This window comes from Diplotaxodon limnothrissa, linkage group LG6 (assembly GCF_057381915.1).
Source record: "Diplotaxodon limnothrissa isolate DT_005_m linkage group LG6, D_limnothrissa_male_GT1.1, whole genome shotgun sequence".
Taxonomy (NCBI): Eukaryota; Metazoa; Chordata; class Actinopteri; order Cichliformes; family Cichlidae; genus Diplotaxodon; species Diplotaxodon limnothrissa.
Window position 1 is genome coordinate 36,463,558 of NC_140601.1, and position 19,627 is coordinate 36,483,184.

The 19,627-nt window shown below is 41.7% G+C and overlaps 1 protein-coding gene and 1 non-coding gene across 3 annotated transcripts in view; both read left to right on the forward strand.

The window, feature by feature from the left end:
• The window catches only part of htt (huntingtin), a 30,913-nt gene continuing 11,286 nt past the window's right edge, over nt 1–19,627 (forward strand). The window contains exons 1-49 of one of the 2 annotated variants that reach the window (XM_085355153.1): nt 1–391; nt 1,127–1,210; nt 1,619–1,739; nt 1,855–1,914; nt 2,082–2,161; nt 2,348–2,486; nt 2,593–2,734; nt 2,870–3,048; nt 3,146–3,350; nt 3,704–3,751; nt 4,016–4,093; nt 4,199–4,602; nt 6,989–7,180; nt 8,115–8,241; nt 8,333–8,448; nt 8,535–8,646; nt 8,847–8,984; nt 9,655–9,813; nt 9,904–10,001; nt 10,139–10,278; nt 10,433–10,496; nt 10,606–10,706; nt 10,812–10,958; nt 11,235–11,355; nt 11,450–11,595; nt 11,694–11,875; nt 11,987–12,204; nt 12,355–12,481; nt 12,563–12,687; nt 12,778–12,888; nt 13,035–13,112; nt 13,689–13,912; nt 14,446–14,524; nt 14,629–14,790; nt 14,883–14,938; nt 15,147–15,295; nt 15,399–15,535; nt 15,636–15,752; nt 15,895–16,017; nt 16,153–16,412; nt 16,553–16,695; nt 16,814–17,036; nt 17,175–17,316; nt 17,544–17,723; nt 17,886–18,062; nt 18,250–18,326; nt 18,708–18,843; nt 18,932–19,054; nt 19,284–19,491. In XM_085355153.1, coding sequence (XP_085211279.1) covers nt 294–391; nt 1,127–1,210; nt 1,619–1,739; nt 1,855–1,914; nt 2,082–2,161; nt 2,348–2,486; nt 2,593–2,734; nt 2,870–3,048; nt 3,146–3,350; nt 3,704–3,751; nt 4,016–4,093; nt 4,199–4,602; nt 6,989–7,180; nt 8,115–8,241; nt 8,333–8,448; nt 8,535–8,646; nt 8,847–8,984; nt 9,655–9,813; nt 9,904–10,001; nt 10,139–10,278; nt 10,433–10,496; nt 10,606–10,706; nt 10,812–10,958; nt 11,235–11,355; nt 11,450–11,595; nt 11,694–11,875; nt 11,987–12,204; nt 12,355–12,481; nt 12,563–12,687; nt 12,778–12,888; nt 13,035–13,112; nt 13,689–13,912; nt 14,446–14,524; nt 14,629–14,790; nt 14,883–14,938; nt 15,147–15,295; nt 15,399–15,535; nt 15,636–15,752; nt 15,895–16,017; nt 16,153–16,412; nt 16,553–16,695; nt 16,814–17,036; nt 17,175–17,316; nt 17,544–17,723; nt 17,886–18,062; nt 18,250–18,326; nt 18,708–18,843; nt 18,932–19,054; nt 19,284–19,491 — 6,856 coding nt within the window. In that variant the 5' untranslated portion in view covers nt 1–293. The remainder of the gene's footprint in view (nt 392–1,126; nt 1,211–1,618; nt 1,740–1,854; nt 1,915–2,081; nt 2,162–2,347; nt 2,487–2,592; nt 2,735–2,869; nt 3,049–3,145; nt 3,351–3,703; nt 3,752–4,015; nt 4,094–4,198; nt 4,603–6,988; nt 7,181–8,114; nt 8,242–8,332; nt 8,449–8,534; nt 8,647–8,846; nt 8,985–9,654; nt 9,814–9,903; nt 10,002–10,138; nt 10,279–10,432; nt 10,497–10,605; nt 10,707–10,811; nt 10,959–11,234; nt 11,356–11,449; nt 11,596–11,693; nt 11,876–11,986; nt 12,205–12,354; nt 12,482–12,562; nt 12,688–12,777; nt 12,889–13,034; nt 13,113–13,688; nt 13,913–14,445; nt 14,525–14,628; nt 14,791–14,882; nt 14,939–15,146; nt 15,296–15,398; nt 15,536–15,635; nt 15,753–15,894; nt 16,018–16,152; nt 16,413–16,552; nt 16,696–16,813; nt 17,037–17,174; nt 17,317–17,543; nt 17,724–17,885; nt 18,063–18,249; nt 18,327–18,707; nt 18,844–18,931; nt 19,055–19,283; nt 19,492–19,627) is intronic. The other variant, XM_085355154.1, reaches the window with a different exon arrangement.
• LOC146631128 (small Cajal body-specific RNA 14) lies at nt 13,169–13,298 on the forward strand. The gene has a single exon (XR_014906291.1).

A 19,627-nucleotide genomic window follows, 5' to 3' on the forward strand; every position in this document is an offset into this window, starting at 1 on the left:
ACTTCCTGGTGTGATTGGTGGGAAAACGCAATGCTGCATCAAAGATGGCTTATTATCAACCTGCATTTGATTTATTTAGGAATAGTAGTGTGAAAGAATAAGTGGCGCTCTCCGAGAAGACAAGGCGGAGAGCTGGTGGTAGCTGTCGCGAGCAGTGTTAGCACTCTCGCCGCACTACGCACCTCTTGCTCTCTACGTGCGCAAACGTTAACTTGCCTCTACTCTGCTAGCTAGTTAGCTCACATAGTAAATATTAGCTCGTCAAGCAAGCTTGCTTATTGTAGATTACTAAAATGGCCACCATGGAGAAATTGATGAAGGCCTTTGAGTCTCTGAAGTCATTCCAGCAGCAGCAGGGACCACCGACCGCCGAGGAGCTCGCTCAGAGGCAGTAAGTTGATTTTTGTCCAGCGGTGACAGAATAGGAGGCGAGGAGCCGTTAGGCTAGACCCTTAGCTTATCGTGCTAGCAGCGTTGGTCCATTTCGGGTAGATAACCAACGTTTAATAGATGGCTTTAAGTCAGCTGCACTAAAACGTAAACTGGGAATGAGGCTAAGGTGTTATTCATACTTCTCAGCCCATTTAGGTCCACTTGTTGCCATGCTTTAGATCGCTGCTTAGCGATGCTCGCTATCCTAACGCGATCTGATTGTTTGCTAGCCTGATTTTAGGATCAGAACAGCTGAATGATGGCTAACACAGAAGGCTGATGCCAAGAACACGTGAAAGGGTCAGGAGGATCAATTTCAAGGACGTAATTTTGTGTATTCAGTAGCAGAGGACATTGAGTTTCATAATAATATTTAAACTGCTTATGCAAACGGTTATGAATGGAATGATGAACATAGCGGGGCTTCCTGCACTTGCTTCATCTCCAAGAAGTTTTACAGATCTAGTCCGTTGTTGGTTGAAACACAGGGATAGGAATTCATTTATATAGCTTGTAAAGAAGTGAATTGATGGGATCAGTGCATAAGGAATACAGTTGTAGGGGATGGCTCTGACTTATAGTTATTATTTTAATCACTGCATTCCTTGGCTATAAGCAAGATACCTAAATTCAGTCTTTCTTTGTGCACACACACACTCACGTCATCTTTTGCATTTTGTCTTATCTTCCACAGAAAAAAGGAGCAAGCTGCCACAAAGAAGGACAGGGTGACCCACTGTCTGACAATATGTGAAAACATTGTGGCTCAGTCACTGAGGTATTCCTTGTTATTTGATCTAAATATGTGTTGGTGTGAGTCATATCTTTTTATATTCTTTTAGGGTTTCCTATCACCTTCACTAACTGTATAAACGGTAAGATAGCTTTTCTGTAAAGCATGTCTGAGGTGCAGGGTGATGTCATTTGCAACCAGAGCTTCTTCAGTAGTGATTTTACATCTGATTTCACTGATTTCTGTGATATTTGGTTTCACTTTTGTATTTTGGGAATGAAGTGGGGACATGTTTGTCTTTACATATATATATTTTTCTTTTCTGTAATGTCCTTTTTGAAAAAAAACTTATTGCACCTAAGTTTTATGAGTTTATGCTAGGGGGTTAACAGTTTGAGAAAGGGAAAAAATTTATATATTTTTGGCTTTTCCTCTCTCTGGTCCTGGGAATAGAACATCTCCAGAGTTTCAGAAACTGCTTGGCATTGCCATGGAGATGTTCCTGCTCTGCAGTGATGACAGTGAATCAGATGTTCGGATGGTAGCCGATGAGTGCCTGAACAAAATAATCAAAGTGAGCAAAATCTGCAAGATGGGACAAATGAATAAGAATATTAATGACAAAAATTGTCAAAATAAGTTTGGTGTTGTTGGTGGTAGTGTTAATCATTCATTTTGATAATTTTCAGGCACTGATGGACTCCAACTTGCCTAGACTGCAGCTGGAATTGTACAAAGAAATTAAAAAGGTAAGGCATGGGGTTGTAAAGTGAGCATTTTGTAATACACCTTATATGTCTTTACTCTCAGACTATAGGCCAGTGTTAGATGTGAAAAGAAATTGTTTGACGTTTCTTTAGAGAAAGTACGGTCAGATATTAGACATGGTAATATCAGTGCTTGTGTGGCTCAATAGAATGGTGCCTCTCGGAGTCTGAGGGCAGCTTTATGGAGGTTTGCTGAGCTTGCCCACCTCATCAGACCGCAGAAATGCAGGTATGCAAACTTATAATATTTTTACATTTTTTTTTAAACCATTATCCACAACATGTCTTATTTTATAGTCTGCTGCTTTTGTGGGGACAACATCAAAGTATCATCTGTGCTTTTTTTACTTGCATATGCATATTTTTGTTTTGCTTCTACTTCATGTATACTTCTTCTCTCTCCCTTATGGCACAGACCTTACCTGGTCAACCTGTTGCCGTGCCTCACCAGAATCACAAAGCGGCAGGAAGAGACTGTGCAGGAGACACTTGCTACAGCAATGCCCAAGATCATGTCTGCCCTGGGACACTTTGCCAATGATGGTGAAATCAAGGTATTCACCTGCTGATTGTGTGCTAAAGTAGAAAAAAAAAATCATAGGCCAGTGGAAACTCTTTTTTTTTTTTTTTTTTAACATCATCCAACTATTTCTGTTTTAGGTGCTGCTGAAGGCATTTGTGGCTAATCTGAAGTCCAGCTCCCCGACCATTAGACGGACAGCAGCCAGTTCAGCTGTTAGTATTTGCCAGCACTCCAGACGCACCAGCTACTTCTACACCTGGCTCCTTAATGTGCTTCTGGGTAGGTTGCACACTGGCTCACTGTCAAGCACAGACCTTGGGCATGTCTTTTCTACCCTTTTACATTTTACTAAGCTCATTTGTGTTAAAATATGTGAGCTAATTTAGAATTTTTGCCCTTTTCGCCTTTTTCCAGGTCTGTTGGTTCCGGTGGATGATGAACACCCCAGCCATCTAATACTGGGGGTGCTGCTAACCCTTCGTTACCTGATGCCTCTGCTGCAGCAGCATGTCAACTCCACTAGTCTTAAAGGAAGCTTTGGTGTCATGAGAAAGGAAGCTGATGTACAGCCAACACCCGAACAACTGCTGCAGGTGAGATGGAATTTGTTTGTGTTTAAATATGAAAAAAGAGTTTGTATACACTTGTATAATTGGATGTGCAATAATTCTGTATGCATGTCTTTTAAAGGTGTATGAGCTAACCCTACACTACACACAGCACTGGGATCACAATGTGGTCACAGCTGCTCTGGAGCTGCTGCAGCAGGTCTTCAGGACTCCCCCACCAGAGCTTCTGCATATGCTCATTACTGCTGGTAGCATCCCACATGCCACCGTTTTTCGTCAGGACACTGAGAACCGCTCACGTTCTGGCAGCATCCTTGAATTCATTGGTAATCACATGAATTGACTAATACTATCTAAACAGTGCTTTTTATCATCCCTTTAGATATGTGTCTAGAAATATTTACACAGTTAACCAGCTCTAGAGACACGATTTTTATCTGTTTCAACTAGTTTATAATTCATTCACTTATGCTGACTTTGCCAGGGAACCGCATGGACAAACTGTGTTGGGGTTCCACCCTAGCCTCTTCTTTTATTCGTGGCCTTTTTCTTTGCATTTTAACTAATTTTCTGACATCCTTAAATAATAGTTTCTGTTTCTTATAAGCTTCTCTGAGCCTGTACTACTTTCCTACTCCTCAACTTCTATTTCTGCTTCCTGTTTTCATGCCTTTTGCAGCGGGGGGAGGGTCTTCCTGCAGTCCACTCCTTCTCAGGAAACAGAGAGGTGACTAGTCTGTTTATCTCCTCTGTTCACCTCTTTCCTCTCTCAGATGTGCCAATCAGGGCTTGAACAAGTTTACCTTCAACTGTGAGGCACTAAAGGCCGTGGACTTGCCTAAAATTACATATTATTATCCCTGTATATCTAAATTTTATTCTTGTACTCAATTTAAAGTAAATCACCACACTTAGGTTTGAGTGCCTTTCCTTTTTTTAAACTGCTGTTAATCTTACAGATTCATATTGACAATAAACCTGTTATTTCCAGGTAAAATGCTCTCTGGAGAGGAGGATGGGTTGGAGGATGACCCTGAGAGGACTGAGGTCACAACTGGTGCTTTCACAGGTGAGATGCAAATTATCAAGTTTATGTCAACTTTGACTGTGTTCCTAATTTCACAGTGTAAGTATGTGGAGCAAAAATAAAGCTTCTGTGTGTTTCTTACTTTAGCATCAGTTGTTGGTGCAGACGGCTCTTCTGCAGCCCAGGTGGACATCATCACTGAACAGCCTCGGTCTTCCCAGCATGCTCTGCAGCCTGGTGATTCTGTGGACCTCAGTGCCTCCTCAGAACAGGGTGGTGGCGGAGGTGGGACATCTACATCAGGCACTCCAGAGTCACCCAATGACAACGAGGAGGAAATGCTGAGTCGGAGCTCCAGTGGTGGGGCAAATGTTACCCCAGAGACTGCTGACTACACCACCCCAGAGAATGCGACTCCAGAGGGAGGGCCTCTAGGAGAAAGTGGGACACTGCTAGGCACTAATGATCGCTCACTTCCACCCAGCGACTCCTCCCAAACCACCACAGAGGGACCGGACTCAGCTGTCACCCCTTCGGATGTAGCAGAACTGGTAAGTTGACTGGGTAGGACTGCACATGGCTAATTTTATTTGAGACTACAGCTTGTACATCCAGTAATTGTGTGGGTTTCTGTTGAATAAAATGAACAGTGTGCTTCCCTAGACAATGATGGATTTAATTACCATGCAATCCATTAATTACCTCTGAACCTTTGTGTCTCTGATGGCATTTTTCTTGGTTTGAAAATGATGCTTCACTTCCCAGAACGTTGATTCTGTTGATCTAGATGTAGTTTATTGAGTCACTTGGATGAGTTACGAAACCTGTATCCCACTGAAAACATCTTATTTTCTTCAACATTAGTGGAATATTGGTAATATTGGTGATTACACAACTTTATTATCCCCCTCGATTTCCTGAAGACTTGTGGTAGATGGTGTTCCTCTCTTCACCACCACTACCGCTCAGTTCTTCAGAGGTGGGAATGCTCCTGTAATATTCTATAACAATCCATGAGATTGTTATGAACTGGTGCTAAAAATAACATTACATTTAAAATGAATTAAATTGATTGTAAAAGATTTTGGGGTCAAATATATTTCTTTGTCCCTGAGAATAAATATTTCTTCCAGTAGTGATATTGAGTAGCATATTAACAGGAGGTGATTACAAAACAACTTCCTTTGCACTAGCATTTCTTTCTGAAGACTTTTTAAAAGATAAAAAGCAGCTTATCAGAGTAGCAGCTAGAAATACTTTCAAGAAGATCAGTTTTTATCCTTAAATCTTTTGTGCAGGAAAAAAGGAACATGAAATCCTTAAGTGTTCAACTATAATGCTAACATTAATAAGTCACAATCTTGTTGTTAAGTGATTATGTATGAACCCTGCTTACAAACTACCCTGCGTTTATTAAGGCTGTTGTCTTTTTATGGTGTTTTAATGCTTTGAATCTTCTTAAATTTAATCTGAAGAAGCCCCTAAAAATAGTCAGTGATCACTGTCGGCTTCTCTGGATTTTTATTGCTAGTGTTCATCTGCAGGACATTTTAAAGCTCAGTTTTTAAAACCTTGCGATGTAACTACAGCCTATTGGCTCACGATTTGCTGGACACCAAATATTTGAATCAGGTCACCCTGAGGCTAATAAAGATTTGAACAGGTACATGAAGCTGAGGATGAGGAATTTGTCACAGCTAGTAATCCAAACCATGCAGCAGTATATTAATGACTTACCTCGTGATGGAGATGGATCATCACTTCTGACTGAAGTTTGGCTTGTTTTCAGCATTTTTCCTGCCATGCGATTGCATTTGTCTCTGCCCATCCCTGAACCTCACGTTAACATTTACCGAGGGGAAAAAAAGTCTGCGTCTATCCTTCAGCTTCACTATGCTAATGTGTTTCTATATTACCCTAACCATAGCGCTGTAGCTAGCCACAACGTAGCACATTATTATATACCAGCTAGTCCAACTTCAGTAACCCTACAAACGTCGCCGCTGTTCAGTTTTCTGTCTTCATTCATGTCTGACGTGATAGCAGAGCTGTGCGTTTTTAGTTTTTCAGAAATCCCTCGGTCAGAACATTGTACATTATCTTCAGATGGAAACCAACGAACTAACTCCCAGCCTACTTCTAATTCTGGTAAACTTCAGAAATTCTGTTTTTTCATGAATGCCTGGATGTTAAACCGGTAGAGCAGCCACACTGATCATTTTTATCAAAGATGAAAGGATTTAGACAGTTTCTAACTCTCAATGATGCCCCAGTGTTTGTTTGAGTTTGGGAACTGAAGAGGAATTTGGACCTGGAAACAGCTAATGACGTCAGACTGAGAAGCGGATAAGTCTTATTTTCCCCTGTTATGCTTTTAGAAGCAGTTGGACTTGTTTTCTATGTCATTAATTTTTTGTCTTTTTATTATGCTCCTAATCATGACACAGTAATTTTGACTGTTGGACTTGGTTGTGGATTAAGTTCACGGTCTGTTTCTCCTGTTAGGATTATTTTGGGGGATGCTTTTTCAATCTTTTTCACTCTTCTGGAACCAGTTTTCTTATCAGCAGCAAAACATGTTCCTAAGGTTAAAAAAATCACGAGCATCATTCCTAGATGATGCATTCAGGACTTGAAACAATAAAGGCTGCATATGCATAATGCAACACGTTCTTTAAAATCTAGTACATATAAAAACAAAGCAAAATAAAACAAAAAAAACTTCTATCTTAGATTTTTAACTCTGTCATCCACTCATTTAATAAAACTCTAACTCTTTCAAATGTTACTTAAGAAAAAGTTTAATTTGCAGATTTTTGCCGCTGTACCTGGAGTGTCAGGTTAATCTGCCTTTCTGGCCCCGACTACAGAACTTTTGTTACATAATAATTCTACCTCTGTGGTCTTGCCCCCCCTTTCCTATATCCTTCGTATCAGTCACTTCGTACCAGTCACACTTCATTGCCACGGGTGATTGAGCCTTCCCCACCCTCGCCAGCTTCCACTGAGGGTCCCGATGCCGCAGACAGCGACTCATCTGTCTACACTGCCTCCTCTTCGTCTTCTTCATTTTCTTTCACCTCCTCTTCCTCCTTCTATGCCACCACCTCCTCCAGCAGTAGTGACAAGGTCAGCCTGCAGGACACAGTGAACAGACTGGGATGGGCTTGCTTGTTTCAATACATTTGGCTTTCTTCATTCTTTCTCCTTTGGTTGGCTCAACCCATGCAAAGACTTTTCCTAGCTTGTTGCCTCTTTTCCCCTCCTGTTGTCACCGACAGTAGATTATGCACCTTTCTTTCCCCCCTCATTTTGAGGTATTCCCTCCTGAAAATCAGATGCGTTTTGATAAAAGCAAGCAGCTTTGACATCCCGTGTGACTGGCCTGGAGTGAAGTTCAAAAGGAGAGGCATGAAGGCCAACTGTTTTTTTTGTTGTTGTTGTAATTCTTCAGATTTGGTTCTCTCTACCATTTGAAGAGGCTGTGACGGGCTTTTGTTCCAGCCAAACTTGGAGAATAAGACAATATTCACATTTTCCTCTCTTCTTTTTTATTGTACCATTAAATTGGTTTATCTTGTGAGGGAGAGTTGTTCTTACCAAGCTGGTTTACTGTCAGAAGTCATGCAAACCAAAACCAAGAGAATAACATGCACTTTAGAAGAGCTGTAGTTCTGCTTAATAAAAAATATTGTTAGCATTTCAGGGTCAGGTTGGAGCAAAAGCTTGGTCTTCCTCTGGATTGTTGACTTTTTAAGCTTGTGCTTTTTCCTGTATGCAGTTGATTTGCTGTGAATTGTGTTGACCCAAGCATGATTCAGTAGACCTGTTTAATGGGGGAATTTTTTTTTAAAATTTAATTTGTAGTTTTAGTCATTTGTTATGTTTTCCTCTGTCCAGTAACTAACTCGGTGAGTCGAAACTATTAGGTATCATGTGCATGCAGTTACATTTCAAAGTTTGGCAAACTGCCAGTTCTAATACATTTATGAATTTGAGTTTTCCCTTCTGAAGATGGTTTCTTTTTAATTGATTTGTGTGTGTGTGCTTGTGTGTGCATAAGGTTCTGGATGGCAGTGAGAGTCAGTACTCTGGAATGCAGATTGGAACACTACAGGATGAAGAAGATGAAGGAACAGCACCTTCCTCCCAAGAAGAACCCCAAGAACCATTCCTGCAGTCAGCACTTGGTGCGTTTGTGTACACAGCTATGCACACATAAACGCAGATGGGCTCTGCCTAATAGAAAGCTTTAATGGTGGTTATTGTTTCTGTGTATAGCTCTTAGCAAGCCTCATCTCTTCGACGGCCGCGGTCACAACCGGCAGGGTTCAGACAGCAGTGTGGACCGTTTCATACCAAAGGATGAACCTGCTGAACCCGAGCCCGATAATAAGGTAAAGTGACTTAAAACTCTCCGTGCTTGTCATATATGGTTGAAGTGAAAGGTTAACATTATGTCACTTGTCTGCTTTTCTGTCAGCCATCACGCATAAAAGGTCCAATTGGGCACTATACAGACCACAGTGTGGAGCCACTAGTGCACTGTGTCCGGCTTCTTGCTGCTTCCTTCCTACTAACAGGACAAAAAAATGGTGAGTGGGTGTTCTGCTCAATACCAAAATTTTTTTTTTCGTTTTGAAACTGAAAATTTGACTCCTTGATCTGATTGTCAAAATATATCTAACAGCAAAGTACAACTTCTACTCTCAGGCCTCTCATATATCGGAGTTGTGCTTGTTCCTGTGACTTTTTGACATCTGTGTGTGTTATTATTTGCTTTGTGTTTCTTCAGGCTTGATTCCTGACAAAGAGGTGCGGGTAAGTGTGAAAGCCTTGGCTCTCAGCTGTGTTGGAGCAGCGGCAGCGCTGCATCCCGAAGCCTTCTTTAACTCCCTCTATTTGGAGCCGCTGGACGGCGTTCCAGTTGTAGGTAAGAACTGGGGGAAAAAAAACAAAAAACTGCTCCTATCTAGTAGATGTCTAAGTAACGTGCAATAGTAAACCAGTGTGTATGCTCCCAGTACTGAAACTATAATAATAATAATGATGGATTGGATTTATATAGCGCTTTTCAAGGCACCCAAAGCGCTTTACAAATCCACTATTCATTCACTCTCGCATTCACACACTGGTGGAGCCAAGCTACGGTTGTAGCCATAGCTGCCCTGGGGCAGACTGACAGAAGCGAGGCTGCCATATCGCGCCATCGGCCCCTCTGGCCAACACCAGTAGGCAGTAGGGTAAAGTGTCTTTCCCAGGGACACAACGACCAGGACAGAGAGCCCGGGGATCAAACCAGCGACCTTCCGGTTACAGATGCGCTTCCCAACCCCCTGAGCCACGGTCGCTAAATACACTCCAGCTATTGTTACTTGCATTTTGACATGTGCATTTCATACTCTGATTTGGAAAAAAATGTCTTGTTTGAAGGCGCTCTGCACAACATGTGTTACAGTGAAAGCATTTTTCATTTACAGAATAGTAACTTATTTGTACAACTGTATTTGTGTGTCTTTTAACACTTTTTGGCATTATTATTATTATTATTATTATTATTATTATTATTATTATTATTTATTTATTTTTTTTTACCTTTTCAGAGCAACAATATATTAGTGATGTCCTGGGCCTCATTGACCATGGAGACCCCCAGATTAGAGGAGCTACAGCTATCCTATGTGCAGCCATCATACAGGCTGCGCTCACCAAAACACGTTTCAACATACACACTTGGCTGGCCAGTGTGCAGAGTGCAACAGGTTTGTGTGTTGGTCTTTGTCTTACTTGCATTTTGCAAAGAATTGAGAGTATTTAAAGATGCCTATCATACCTGTCTGTCTGTACTCTAGGTAACCCACTGTCCCTGGTGGACTTGGTGCCTTTGCTTCAGAAGACTTTGAAAGATGAATCCTCTGTCACCTGCAAGATGGCTTGCTCTGCAGTGAGGGTAAGATGGTTTTGTGTGAGTGTGTTGGTAATCTCTACTCTATCTCTGTCTTGCTTTGTCCCTCAAGTTCTTTTTTTGTGTCTGTGCTTTTGTTTGTGAGTCTGACCCATTGGTTTTTTGTGTGTGTTTTGTTTCAGCACTGCATCACGACTATTTGCAGCAGTACCCTGAGTGAGATTGGCCTGCAGTTGGTGATTGACCTCTTTGCGCTGAAGGACTGCGGCTATTGGCTTGTTCGCACTGAGCTCTTGGAAACTCTGGCAGAATTAGACTTCCGGTAGGATACTTTTGTATCCTGATGCCTGTTATATACAGTCTCTGTTTTCTAAAAATAATAATAACTCAACTTTAAACTTAAGCTCGCCTTTACTTTGTATTACCTATAATTGCTTTTTAAAGTTTTTTTTTTTTTACTTTTTCCCGTGTTTTAGATTAGTTAATTTTTTGGAGAGGAAAACTGAGACTTTACATAAAGGAGATCATCACTACACTGGGGTAAGGTTATTTTCTGATAATTTTTTTTTAATGATCTTTTCTTTGAAATATCCTTTCTGGGTTTCTGCATTCAGCTGTTGACTGGTGTTGTTTGTTTACATTTCTCTAGCGTCTGCGGCTGCAAGATAGAGTCCTGAATGATGTGGTCATACATCTGTTGGGAGATGACGATCCAAGAGTACGGCACGTGGCTGCCTCTGTGGTCAGAAGGTAAAATGCCTCTTCACATATAGCACGTGCTATGTTCTTTATGTAGTGGACTGTAAATAAGCCCTTTTTGACTTTCGTCATATCTCTCTTCCTGTCTCTTTACAGACTAGTTTCCAGGTTGTTCTATGACTGTGACCAGGGCCAGGTTGACCCAGTGGTAGCAATCGCCCGAGACCAGAGTTCAGTCTATCTGCAGCTGCTTATGCATGAGACACAACCCCCATCCCAGTTCACAGTTAGCACAATCACAAGGTACACACGCGCCCACACTTCCAGTATATCTCGTGCCTCATCAAAGGTCAGCTTAGCCTATATTACTATGAAGAAGTTCTCAACCTTGTTGACCTGGTTATCCTTTTTTTATTACAATGTGTCTTATTGTACTCATTATAAGAGCTATTTTCAACCCCAGACATATTTTTCTTGTGATAAGAAATGCTTTGAGCCACAAGCTTTTATAAGATTTTGCAGTTAAATACACAATTCCTGAGGGAACCTTGGAATAATTACTTAAAATTTTGTCGCCAGGACACACCGAGGCTACAACATGTCCAACACTATCTCTGATGTCACGTTGGAGAACAACTTGTCCAGAGTAGTTGCTGCCGTCTCGCATGCTTTGACCTCGTCTACCTCCAGAGCTCTAACTGTAGGTTTTCAGCTCATTGTTTGCCTGCTCTAAAGCAAGTTTATGGCATTTGTTTCATAACATCTGAATATTTATCATGCTGTCTTCTCTGCAGTTTGGCTGCTGTGAGGCTTTGTGCCTTCTAGCTTCAAATTTTCCAGTGGGCAATTGGAGCACAGGCTGGCACTGTGGCTACGTTAGCTCCAATAGCAACTTTTCATCCCGTTCTAGTCTTAACCGCAGTAGGGGCAGAACCCTCAGGTTTGTATGCTGCACTGATTAATACATTTTTTTACATAATCATTTCAACTCTTTCTCTAGACTCCCCTTACCTTCTGTCTGTTCACTCCTTTCTGCAGTTTATCACAGCCTAGCAGTGCTCCAGCCTCTTCAACCACCTCATCTGCACCAGATGCAGAGCGGAGGACTCTGACTGTAGGAATTGCCAACACAGTGCTCTCCTTATTGTCTTCTGCCTGGTTTCCACTGGATCTCTCTGCGCATCAGGATGCACTGTTACTTTCTGGAAACCTCATAGCTGGTGGGTAATTTACTTCAAGAGTTTCAGGTATTTTACATATAATTTAATATGACATGAAGATGTTTTACTCTGACATTTGTTGATTCATCACTACCCTAATGATGTTCTCAGCTGTGGCTCCTAAATGTATGCGCAATCCCTGGGTTGGGGAGGAAGAAGGCAGCAGTGGGACCAGTAGTGGAGGCCCAAGTAAGTTGGAGGAACCCTGGGCCGCGCTATCAGAACGCTCCCTGGTGGTCATGGTGGAGCAACTCTTTTCCCATCTGCTGAAGGTCCTCAACATCTGTGCCCATGTGTTGGATGATACACCACCAGGACCAGCAATGAAGGTGCGTTTGATAAGGAGAGTTATTTGGTTTAACAGACTCATGAAAGAAAATATTTGGCACCATGCATTCAGGTGCATTTTACCACAAGTTTGATCCACAGGATGTCTGATATATTGTGTTCTGTTGTTGCATTCTATACCAACTTTATAGGCCACTCTCCCCTCCCTGAGCAACACCCCCTCCCTCAGTCCCATTCGTAGGAAAGGCAAGGAGAAGGAGGTTGCCGACCCCAGTGCCACCCCTATGAGCCCAAAGAAAGGCAGTGAGGCCAACACAGGTAAATGCCTCACCATGCTTAAAAAAGGGTACAGATCATCTCTGTGAGTCTCAGAATATTAAGTAGTGTTTTTCTAAGCAGGTAGGCCAACAGACAGTACAGGCTCAACAACTGTAAACAAATCGACCACCTTTGGCAACTTCTACCACCTGCCTCCCTACCTCAAGCTCCATGATGTGCTCAAAGCTACGCATGCCAACTATAAGGTCAGAACACTTCTTTGTTTAAACTTAAAATGATTTTAATAGATTTTTGCTGCCTGTATGGTGGTTTATGGATGGTCTAATGTTTTCTAGGTTACGTTGGACCTTCACAGTAGCCAAGAAAAGTTTGGAAGTTTCCTGCGCGCTACATTAGATGTTCTTTCTCAGCTGCTGGAGTTAGCCACACTTCATGACATCGGGAAGGTAAAGATGAATTTCAGTGTCTTTCAGTGTTAAGTTTGGTGCGATCCCTTAACAAGGGGTCTTGTTCATTTCTTGTTAACAACCAATTTATTGATAATCTTCTTCTTTATCAATAGAAGAAGTAACCTTTTTTTCTTTTCTTTTAGTGTGTGGAGGAAATTTTGGGCTACCTCAAGTCCTGCTTCTCCAGAGAACCAACCATGGCCACAGTTTGTGTGCAACAGGTTAGTATGTTATGTGTTAATGCCTGTGAATGTTAGATGCATATCCTTTTGAATGTGTGGCAGTCTTTGTGGTTCTAGCACTGAGCAGTGTGCTGCAGCCGGTGTGACTCCACACAAAGTGAGGCTGGTTCCTGCCGACAGGGCCTGTAAAGGCATTGGTTCCCCTGTGCGATGGTTCCATACATACATTCCATACATTCATGTATTTATAGAACAAGTGTCTCAGTGGTAATCTAGTTTTCAGTTTCTTTGATAAGGGAGCGTAGGAAGTCAGTGTTTAAGGGGTTATTCACAGCATGTCAATTATGAATAAAAGCAGAATTAAATGGTGAAGTGATTTTGGTTATATAACTATTAATCCTACGGGTGGAGGAGCTCCTAAAGAAAAGAGGTTTCACTGGAGCTTAATTATTGCTGTGTTTTGGGGGGGGGGAAAGAAAGAAAGGGAATACTTCAAATATATCAACTGGATTCTCAAATTTTATGTGAAGTTAAAAATTATAGTGTTTTTGTATATTTATGCTTATATATATTTGCAAAAGAGTTCTTGTGGTAATAAGTTGACTTATTCTCCAGCTGTTGAAGACACTATTTGGGAACAACCTGGCCTCCCAGTATGAGGGCGTGTTGAGTGGACCCAGTCGGTCCCAGGGCAAAGCTCTACGTCTTGGCTCTTCCAGCTTGCGGCCAGGACTCTACCACTACTGCTTCATGGCTCCATACACTCACTTCACCCAGGCTCTTGCTGATGCAAGCCTCCGTAACATGGTGCAGGCTGAACAGGATCAGGATACCTCTGGGTGAGATCTAGTAACACATGTCTCCCATACGTATGCATAGATGTCCTTATTTAGGAAATCGCAAACGCTCCTTTTTTTTTTTTCTGTGACTTTCTGCACATATTTACTCTCCACCCCTGCACATGCTTATAGTGTGCATTCAGTTGTTTTATAGGTGTGTGTGTGTGTGTGTGTGTGTGTGTGTGTGTGTGTGTGTGTGTGTGTTCCTATCTAGCTATCTTTGTGAGGACCGAAATCTGCATTCTACTATACTTGTGAGAACCAACAGTCACTTGTGAGGACACACACACCAGTCCTCACAAGTTTGAAGGCCTTTTTGAGGCTCAAAATGTGGTTTTGGTGTCAGGGTTACAATTAGGTTATGGTTAGGTTTAGGGTAAGGGTTAGGGTTAGTCATTCATTTTTAAAGGTTAGGGTAAGGGTCTAGGGAAAGCATTACGGGCTTGTGTGTGTGTGTAAGTAATATAAAATGTATGAACTAAGTGCGATAATAAGTCTGTGCTTTTTCTTCTTCTTTTTTTCTTTAATTTAAGATGGTTTGATGTAATGCAAAAAGCATCCAATCAACTGAGATCCAGCATCACAAATGCAGCGCGTCACAGAGGAGACAAGGTACCCTTTCATTGTCTTGCTGCTGTTCCATACTGATATTATGCGCTAAGAGTCGCTTATGTGGTCTGCTGCTGTTTTGAGAGTTGCATCTTGTGTTTTCTCAGAATGCCATTCATAACCACATTCGACTGTTTGAGCCGTTGGTGATCAAAGCTTTGAAGCAGTATACCACCAGCACATCTGTGGCGCTGCAAAGACAAGTACTGGACCTGCTTGCTCAGCTTGTGCAGCTCAGAGTCAACTACTGCCTGCTAGACTCAGACCAGGTAAGACAAACACATGCACTTTTTTTTTTTTTTTGTGGTCATCTCCAACTTCAAATTTTATAGTATGGCTCATTCAGAAATTTATGTTTTAGGTGTTCATTGGCTTTGTCCTGAAACAGTTTGAGTACATTGAAGTGGGGCAGTTCAGGTATGTTTTGAGTCAGTAAAAATTTCAGATTTCTCGTGTGTGTGTGTGTGTATATATATATGTGTGTGTGTGTGTGTGTATGTATGTGTGTGTGTGTGTGTGTGTGTGTGTATATATATATATATATGTATATGTGTGTATTTATTTATTTAAAAGCTTGTTACATATGTTTCCTGGGAAATAAAATAACTGTTTGCATCACTTACAGAGATTCAGAGGCCATCATTCCCAACATCTTTTTCTTCCTGGTGCTGCTGTCTTATGAACGCTACCACTCCAAGCAGATTATCAGCATTCCCAAGATCATCCAGCTGTGTGATGGCATTATGGCAAGTGGCAGAAAAGCTGTCACACATGGTGAGAGGAATGCATATGACTTATATAATTTTTAATTCCTCTTTTAACTTCCAAAGGTTTTCTTGTTGATGGTTACATTTACACTTTTCTGCTTCGTCTACAGCCATCCCAGCCTTGCAGCCTATAGTTCACGATCTGTTTGTCTTGAGGGGCTCAAACAAAGCTGATGCAGGCAAGGAGCTGGATACACAGAAAGAAGTTGTGGTCTCCATGCTGCTAAGACTTGTGCAGTACCATCAGGTATGTTTACAAGTAGATGCAGAGACACAGCATGCTACATCATCAGATATTCAACCCACTTGTTTTCTGCCTTGCTCATGCTTTCATGTGTCTGCTGCAGGTGTTGGAGATGTTCATTCTTGTACTGCAGCAGTGTCACAAAGAGAATGAAGACAAGTGGAAGAGATTATCCAGACAGATTGCAGACGTCATACTTCCCATGATTGCCAAGCAGCAGGTAGGAAATTGTTTGCAAGTTTATATGTTGGGTTAACCTTGATGGTTAAAGCCAACTGATTTTTGCAGTAATTTATACAGATGCGTGATCAGGCAATTTCTGTTTGTTTCAGTAAGCATATTTTTATGTTTGGTCTACACAGATGCATCTGGACTCTCCAGAGGCATTAGGAGTATTAAACACTCTGTTTGAGACGGTGGCACCCTCCTCTCTCAGACCTGTTGACATGCTGCTCAAGAGTATGTTCACCATCCCAGCCACCATGGTGAGACATCTCATCAGATAGTGTGCACTTTTTCACAATTCCTCTAGTTTTTAAGTGACTGATTTATTTAAAAAAAAACAAAAAAAACCAGGAAAAGGTAAGATTTGATGTGAAATCTGACATTGGTTCTTGCAGGCATCTGTAGCTACAGTCCAGCTGTGGGTATCTGGTATCCTGGCAGTGCTTAGGGTACTGGTCTCGCAGTCCACTGAAGACATTGTGCTTTCCCGTGTCCATGAGCTGGCACTCTCTCCAAATCTCCTCTCTTGCCACGCTATCCGCCGCCTGCATCAGCATAGCCCCTCCCCAAACGACCCGCCTCTTGCTGACACAATCTACAAACAGGAAACTAATGGTGAAACGCAAAAGGCTCCACCTGAGGAAACATTTGCCAGGTTATTATTTACTGTCTTTAACAGGCTGAGAAAGGTTTCTATTCTGCTCTGTTTTCTCAGCTACCAGATTGCCTCCAAGGGTCTAACTCTTCTTGCCTTTTTACTTTCTTTCACTTCTCTCTTTTGCACCTCCCATCTAGATTCCTTCTCCAGCTTGTAGGTGTGTTGTTGGATGACATTTCAACCAGGCAGGTTAAAGTAGAGATCACTGAGCAGCAGCACACCTTCTACTGCCAGCAGCTGGGCACGCTGCTCATGTGTCTCATACATGTCTTCAAAAGTGGTAAGCATGTAAAATCTGGGAAATGCACAAACTCCCATAATGATATTTTAAAAATAATATATCAAATATAATTCAGATTAAGTTCTTTTACCTATTTTTCATTTTTGTTCCCTCCTAGGAATGTTTCGCAGGATCACAGCTGCAGCCAGCCGTCTCCTGAAGGGTGAGAATGGACAGACAGTCACAGAGGCCAACCTCTTCTACCCCTTAGAAGGTCTTAACAGCATGGTACAGTGCCTCATCACCACCCACCCATCCCTTGTGCTCCTCTGGTGCCAAGTTCTTCTCATCATTAACTACACCAACTACTCTTGGTGGGCTGAGGTTCATCAGACACCCAGGTAAGAACAGTGCGAGGGGATTGACTGGGGTCAGGTGTATTTGTGTGCACTTTTTAATTATTATAAATGAGTCAATGAGGATATAAAATGAGGAAAAACTCTCCCTTTTAAAACTGTGCTTTGTTTTCTTTTTATCAGACGACACAGTCTCTCATCCACAAAGCTGCTGAGCCCTCATTCCTCAGGGGAAGGTGAAGAGGACAAGCCTGAGTCCCAGTTAGCAATGGTTAACAGAGAGATTGTACGCAGGGGAGCTGTAATCCTCTTCTGTGACTATGTGGTAAGATTACTAAGAATATGGGACCATACTGTTGGGATAAATTATACATAGATCACGATATACTATTCTCAGCTAGAAAACATGTTGAAAATTACATTTGGATATATTTGCTCTTTACTATCTATGAAGAACAATATTTAAATCTCAAAACACTAATGAGCAAAAGTAAATTAGATTTGTAAGTGCTTTACATAATAAAAGCATTGTTTTTTTTCTCACCTTTGTAGTGTCAGAATCTCCATGACTCGGAGCATCTCACCTGGCTGATTGTCAATCATGTTCGTGACCTCATCAGCCTTTCCCATGAGCCGCCAGTGCAGGACTTCATAAGTGCTGTCCACCGCAACTCTGCTGCCAGTGGCCTCTTCATCCAGGCCATCCAATCCCGCTGTGACAACCTCACTACTGTAAGATGACATCCTATTCATCTTTCTAATCTCTTGACTACCTGGTTGAAATTTTTATTTTGTTTTTTAATTCTCAATTTATCTTTCTTCCCCGTCCCTGCATCTTACTCATTTCATGCCCCACTGCCCTCCCTTACTATCTTGTTCTCTTCGTCTTTGTAGCCTACCATGTTGAAAAAGACCTTGCAGTGTTTGGAAGGCATCCACCTTAGTCAGTCTGGATCTCTACTGATGCTATATGTTGACAAGCTTCTTAATACACCCTTTCGCGTTTTGGCTCGCATGGTGGACACACTGGCGTGTCGCAGGGTAGAGATGTTGCTGGCTGAGACCTTACAGGTACGTTTTAGTAAAGTGTGTATTTCATTGGAAGTGCATCTAAAAGCTGAACATGTTTCTTATGTTTTTCCCGGTCCAATTTGGGACCTGTTCTCGAATTTTAAAGTGATCAGATGGGAAGAACTGTTAAAGTCAAACTTTTTGTGTGTTTAAAAACCCTGATTGTGTTCATTCTTTCACCCTTCAGAACAGCATAGCACAGCTTCCTGTGGAGGAACTGGATAGGATCCAAGAATATCTCCAGAACAGTGGTTTAGCTCAGAGGTAAAACCTTGTGTACTGCAGCCATTTTGAGAGCTACCCCACAGTTTGTATTTTTGTTTTAAGTGTGATTTTTTTTTTTTTTTTTTTTTTTTTTTTTTTTTTTTGTGCCTGTTGAAATTAGTTTTGCCCTTGGATTAGTCACCTGTTCAGACCACATTGAAAGGATAGACTGAGGAATTGTATGTTGTTTGGATTTCCCAAATAATGCACACAAACTAAAATGTGATATGTGTTGAGTTAATTTACCCAGTAGGTTATTGAGAGGGCTGTACTGAATCTGCAGGTTCTTATATCCATATGTTAACTAAAAACAAATTTTAATTGATTGATTTATTTATTTTTTAAATTGTAAATTTTTTTGTTTGGTTATTTCTGTCCCAGACATCAGAGGTTCTACTCCCTGCTGGACAGGTTCAGAGCCACTGTTGTTGACACAAGCAGTCCCACTCCTCCAGTGACATCACATCCCTTGGACGGGGATCCTCCGCCCGCTCCTGAGTTGGTCATTGCAGACAAGGTGAGGAACTAGACTTGATGAATCTAATAATCCAGGTTTGTCAGACTGTGCAGACCATCTGTTTACCCGTTTGTTTGTTTGATTTTAGGAGTGGTATGTGGCTCTGGTGAAGTCTCAGTGCTGTCTCCGTGGAGATGTTTCCCTGTTGGAGACGACAGAACTTCTTACCAAACTACCTCCTGCTGATCTCTTCAGTGTCATGAGCTGCAAGGTAAAGAACGTACACACTGTCTTATTATGCACTTAAATTTTATCATCTGCATAATAGAAGCATCCAGACACATTGGCGCTCCAGTGCGCAAACATTAGCCCACAGTGATGATAAAAAAAATCTTAAATATGTCAATTCCTGTATATTAGGGCTTTTTTTTTTTTTTTTTTTTTTTTTTTTTTAGGATTTCACAAATGAACCTGGAATTCTGTCATTTTTTTTCCCCCAGGAGTTCAATCTAAGCCTTCTCTGTCCATGCTTGAGTATGGGAATGCAGCGGTTAGCACGTGGTCAGGGGTCACTTTTGTTGGAGACAGCGCTGCAGGTGACCCTCGAACAACTAGCAGGGGTCACCGGGTCACTTCCTGCACCTCACCAGTCTTTTCTGCCACCGTCCCAACCCCAGCCCTACTGGGACCAGCTGGGTGATGTGTATGGTGAGACTGGGAAGGAGGGGAAAAATGCATTAGAAAAAAGTTAGCAAAAAAACCCCACAAGTATCTGTTCTGTCTGGGTTTTTGTTCACTGGAGTCTTTTAATTAAATTTAATTCAAAATAAAGTTTTGATTCATT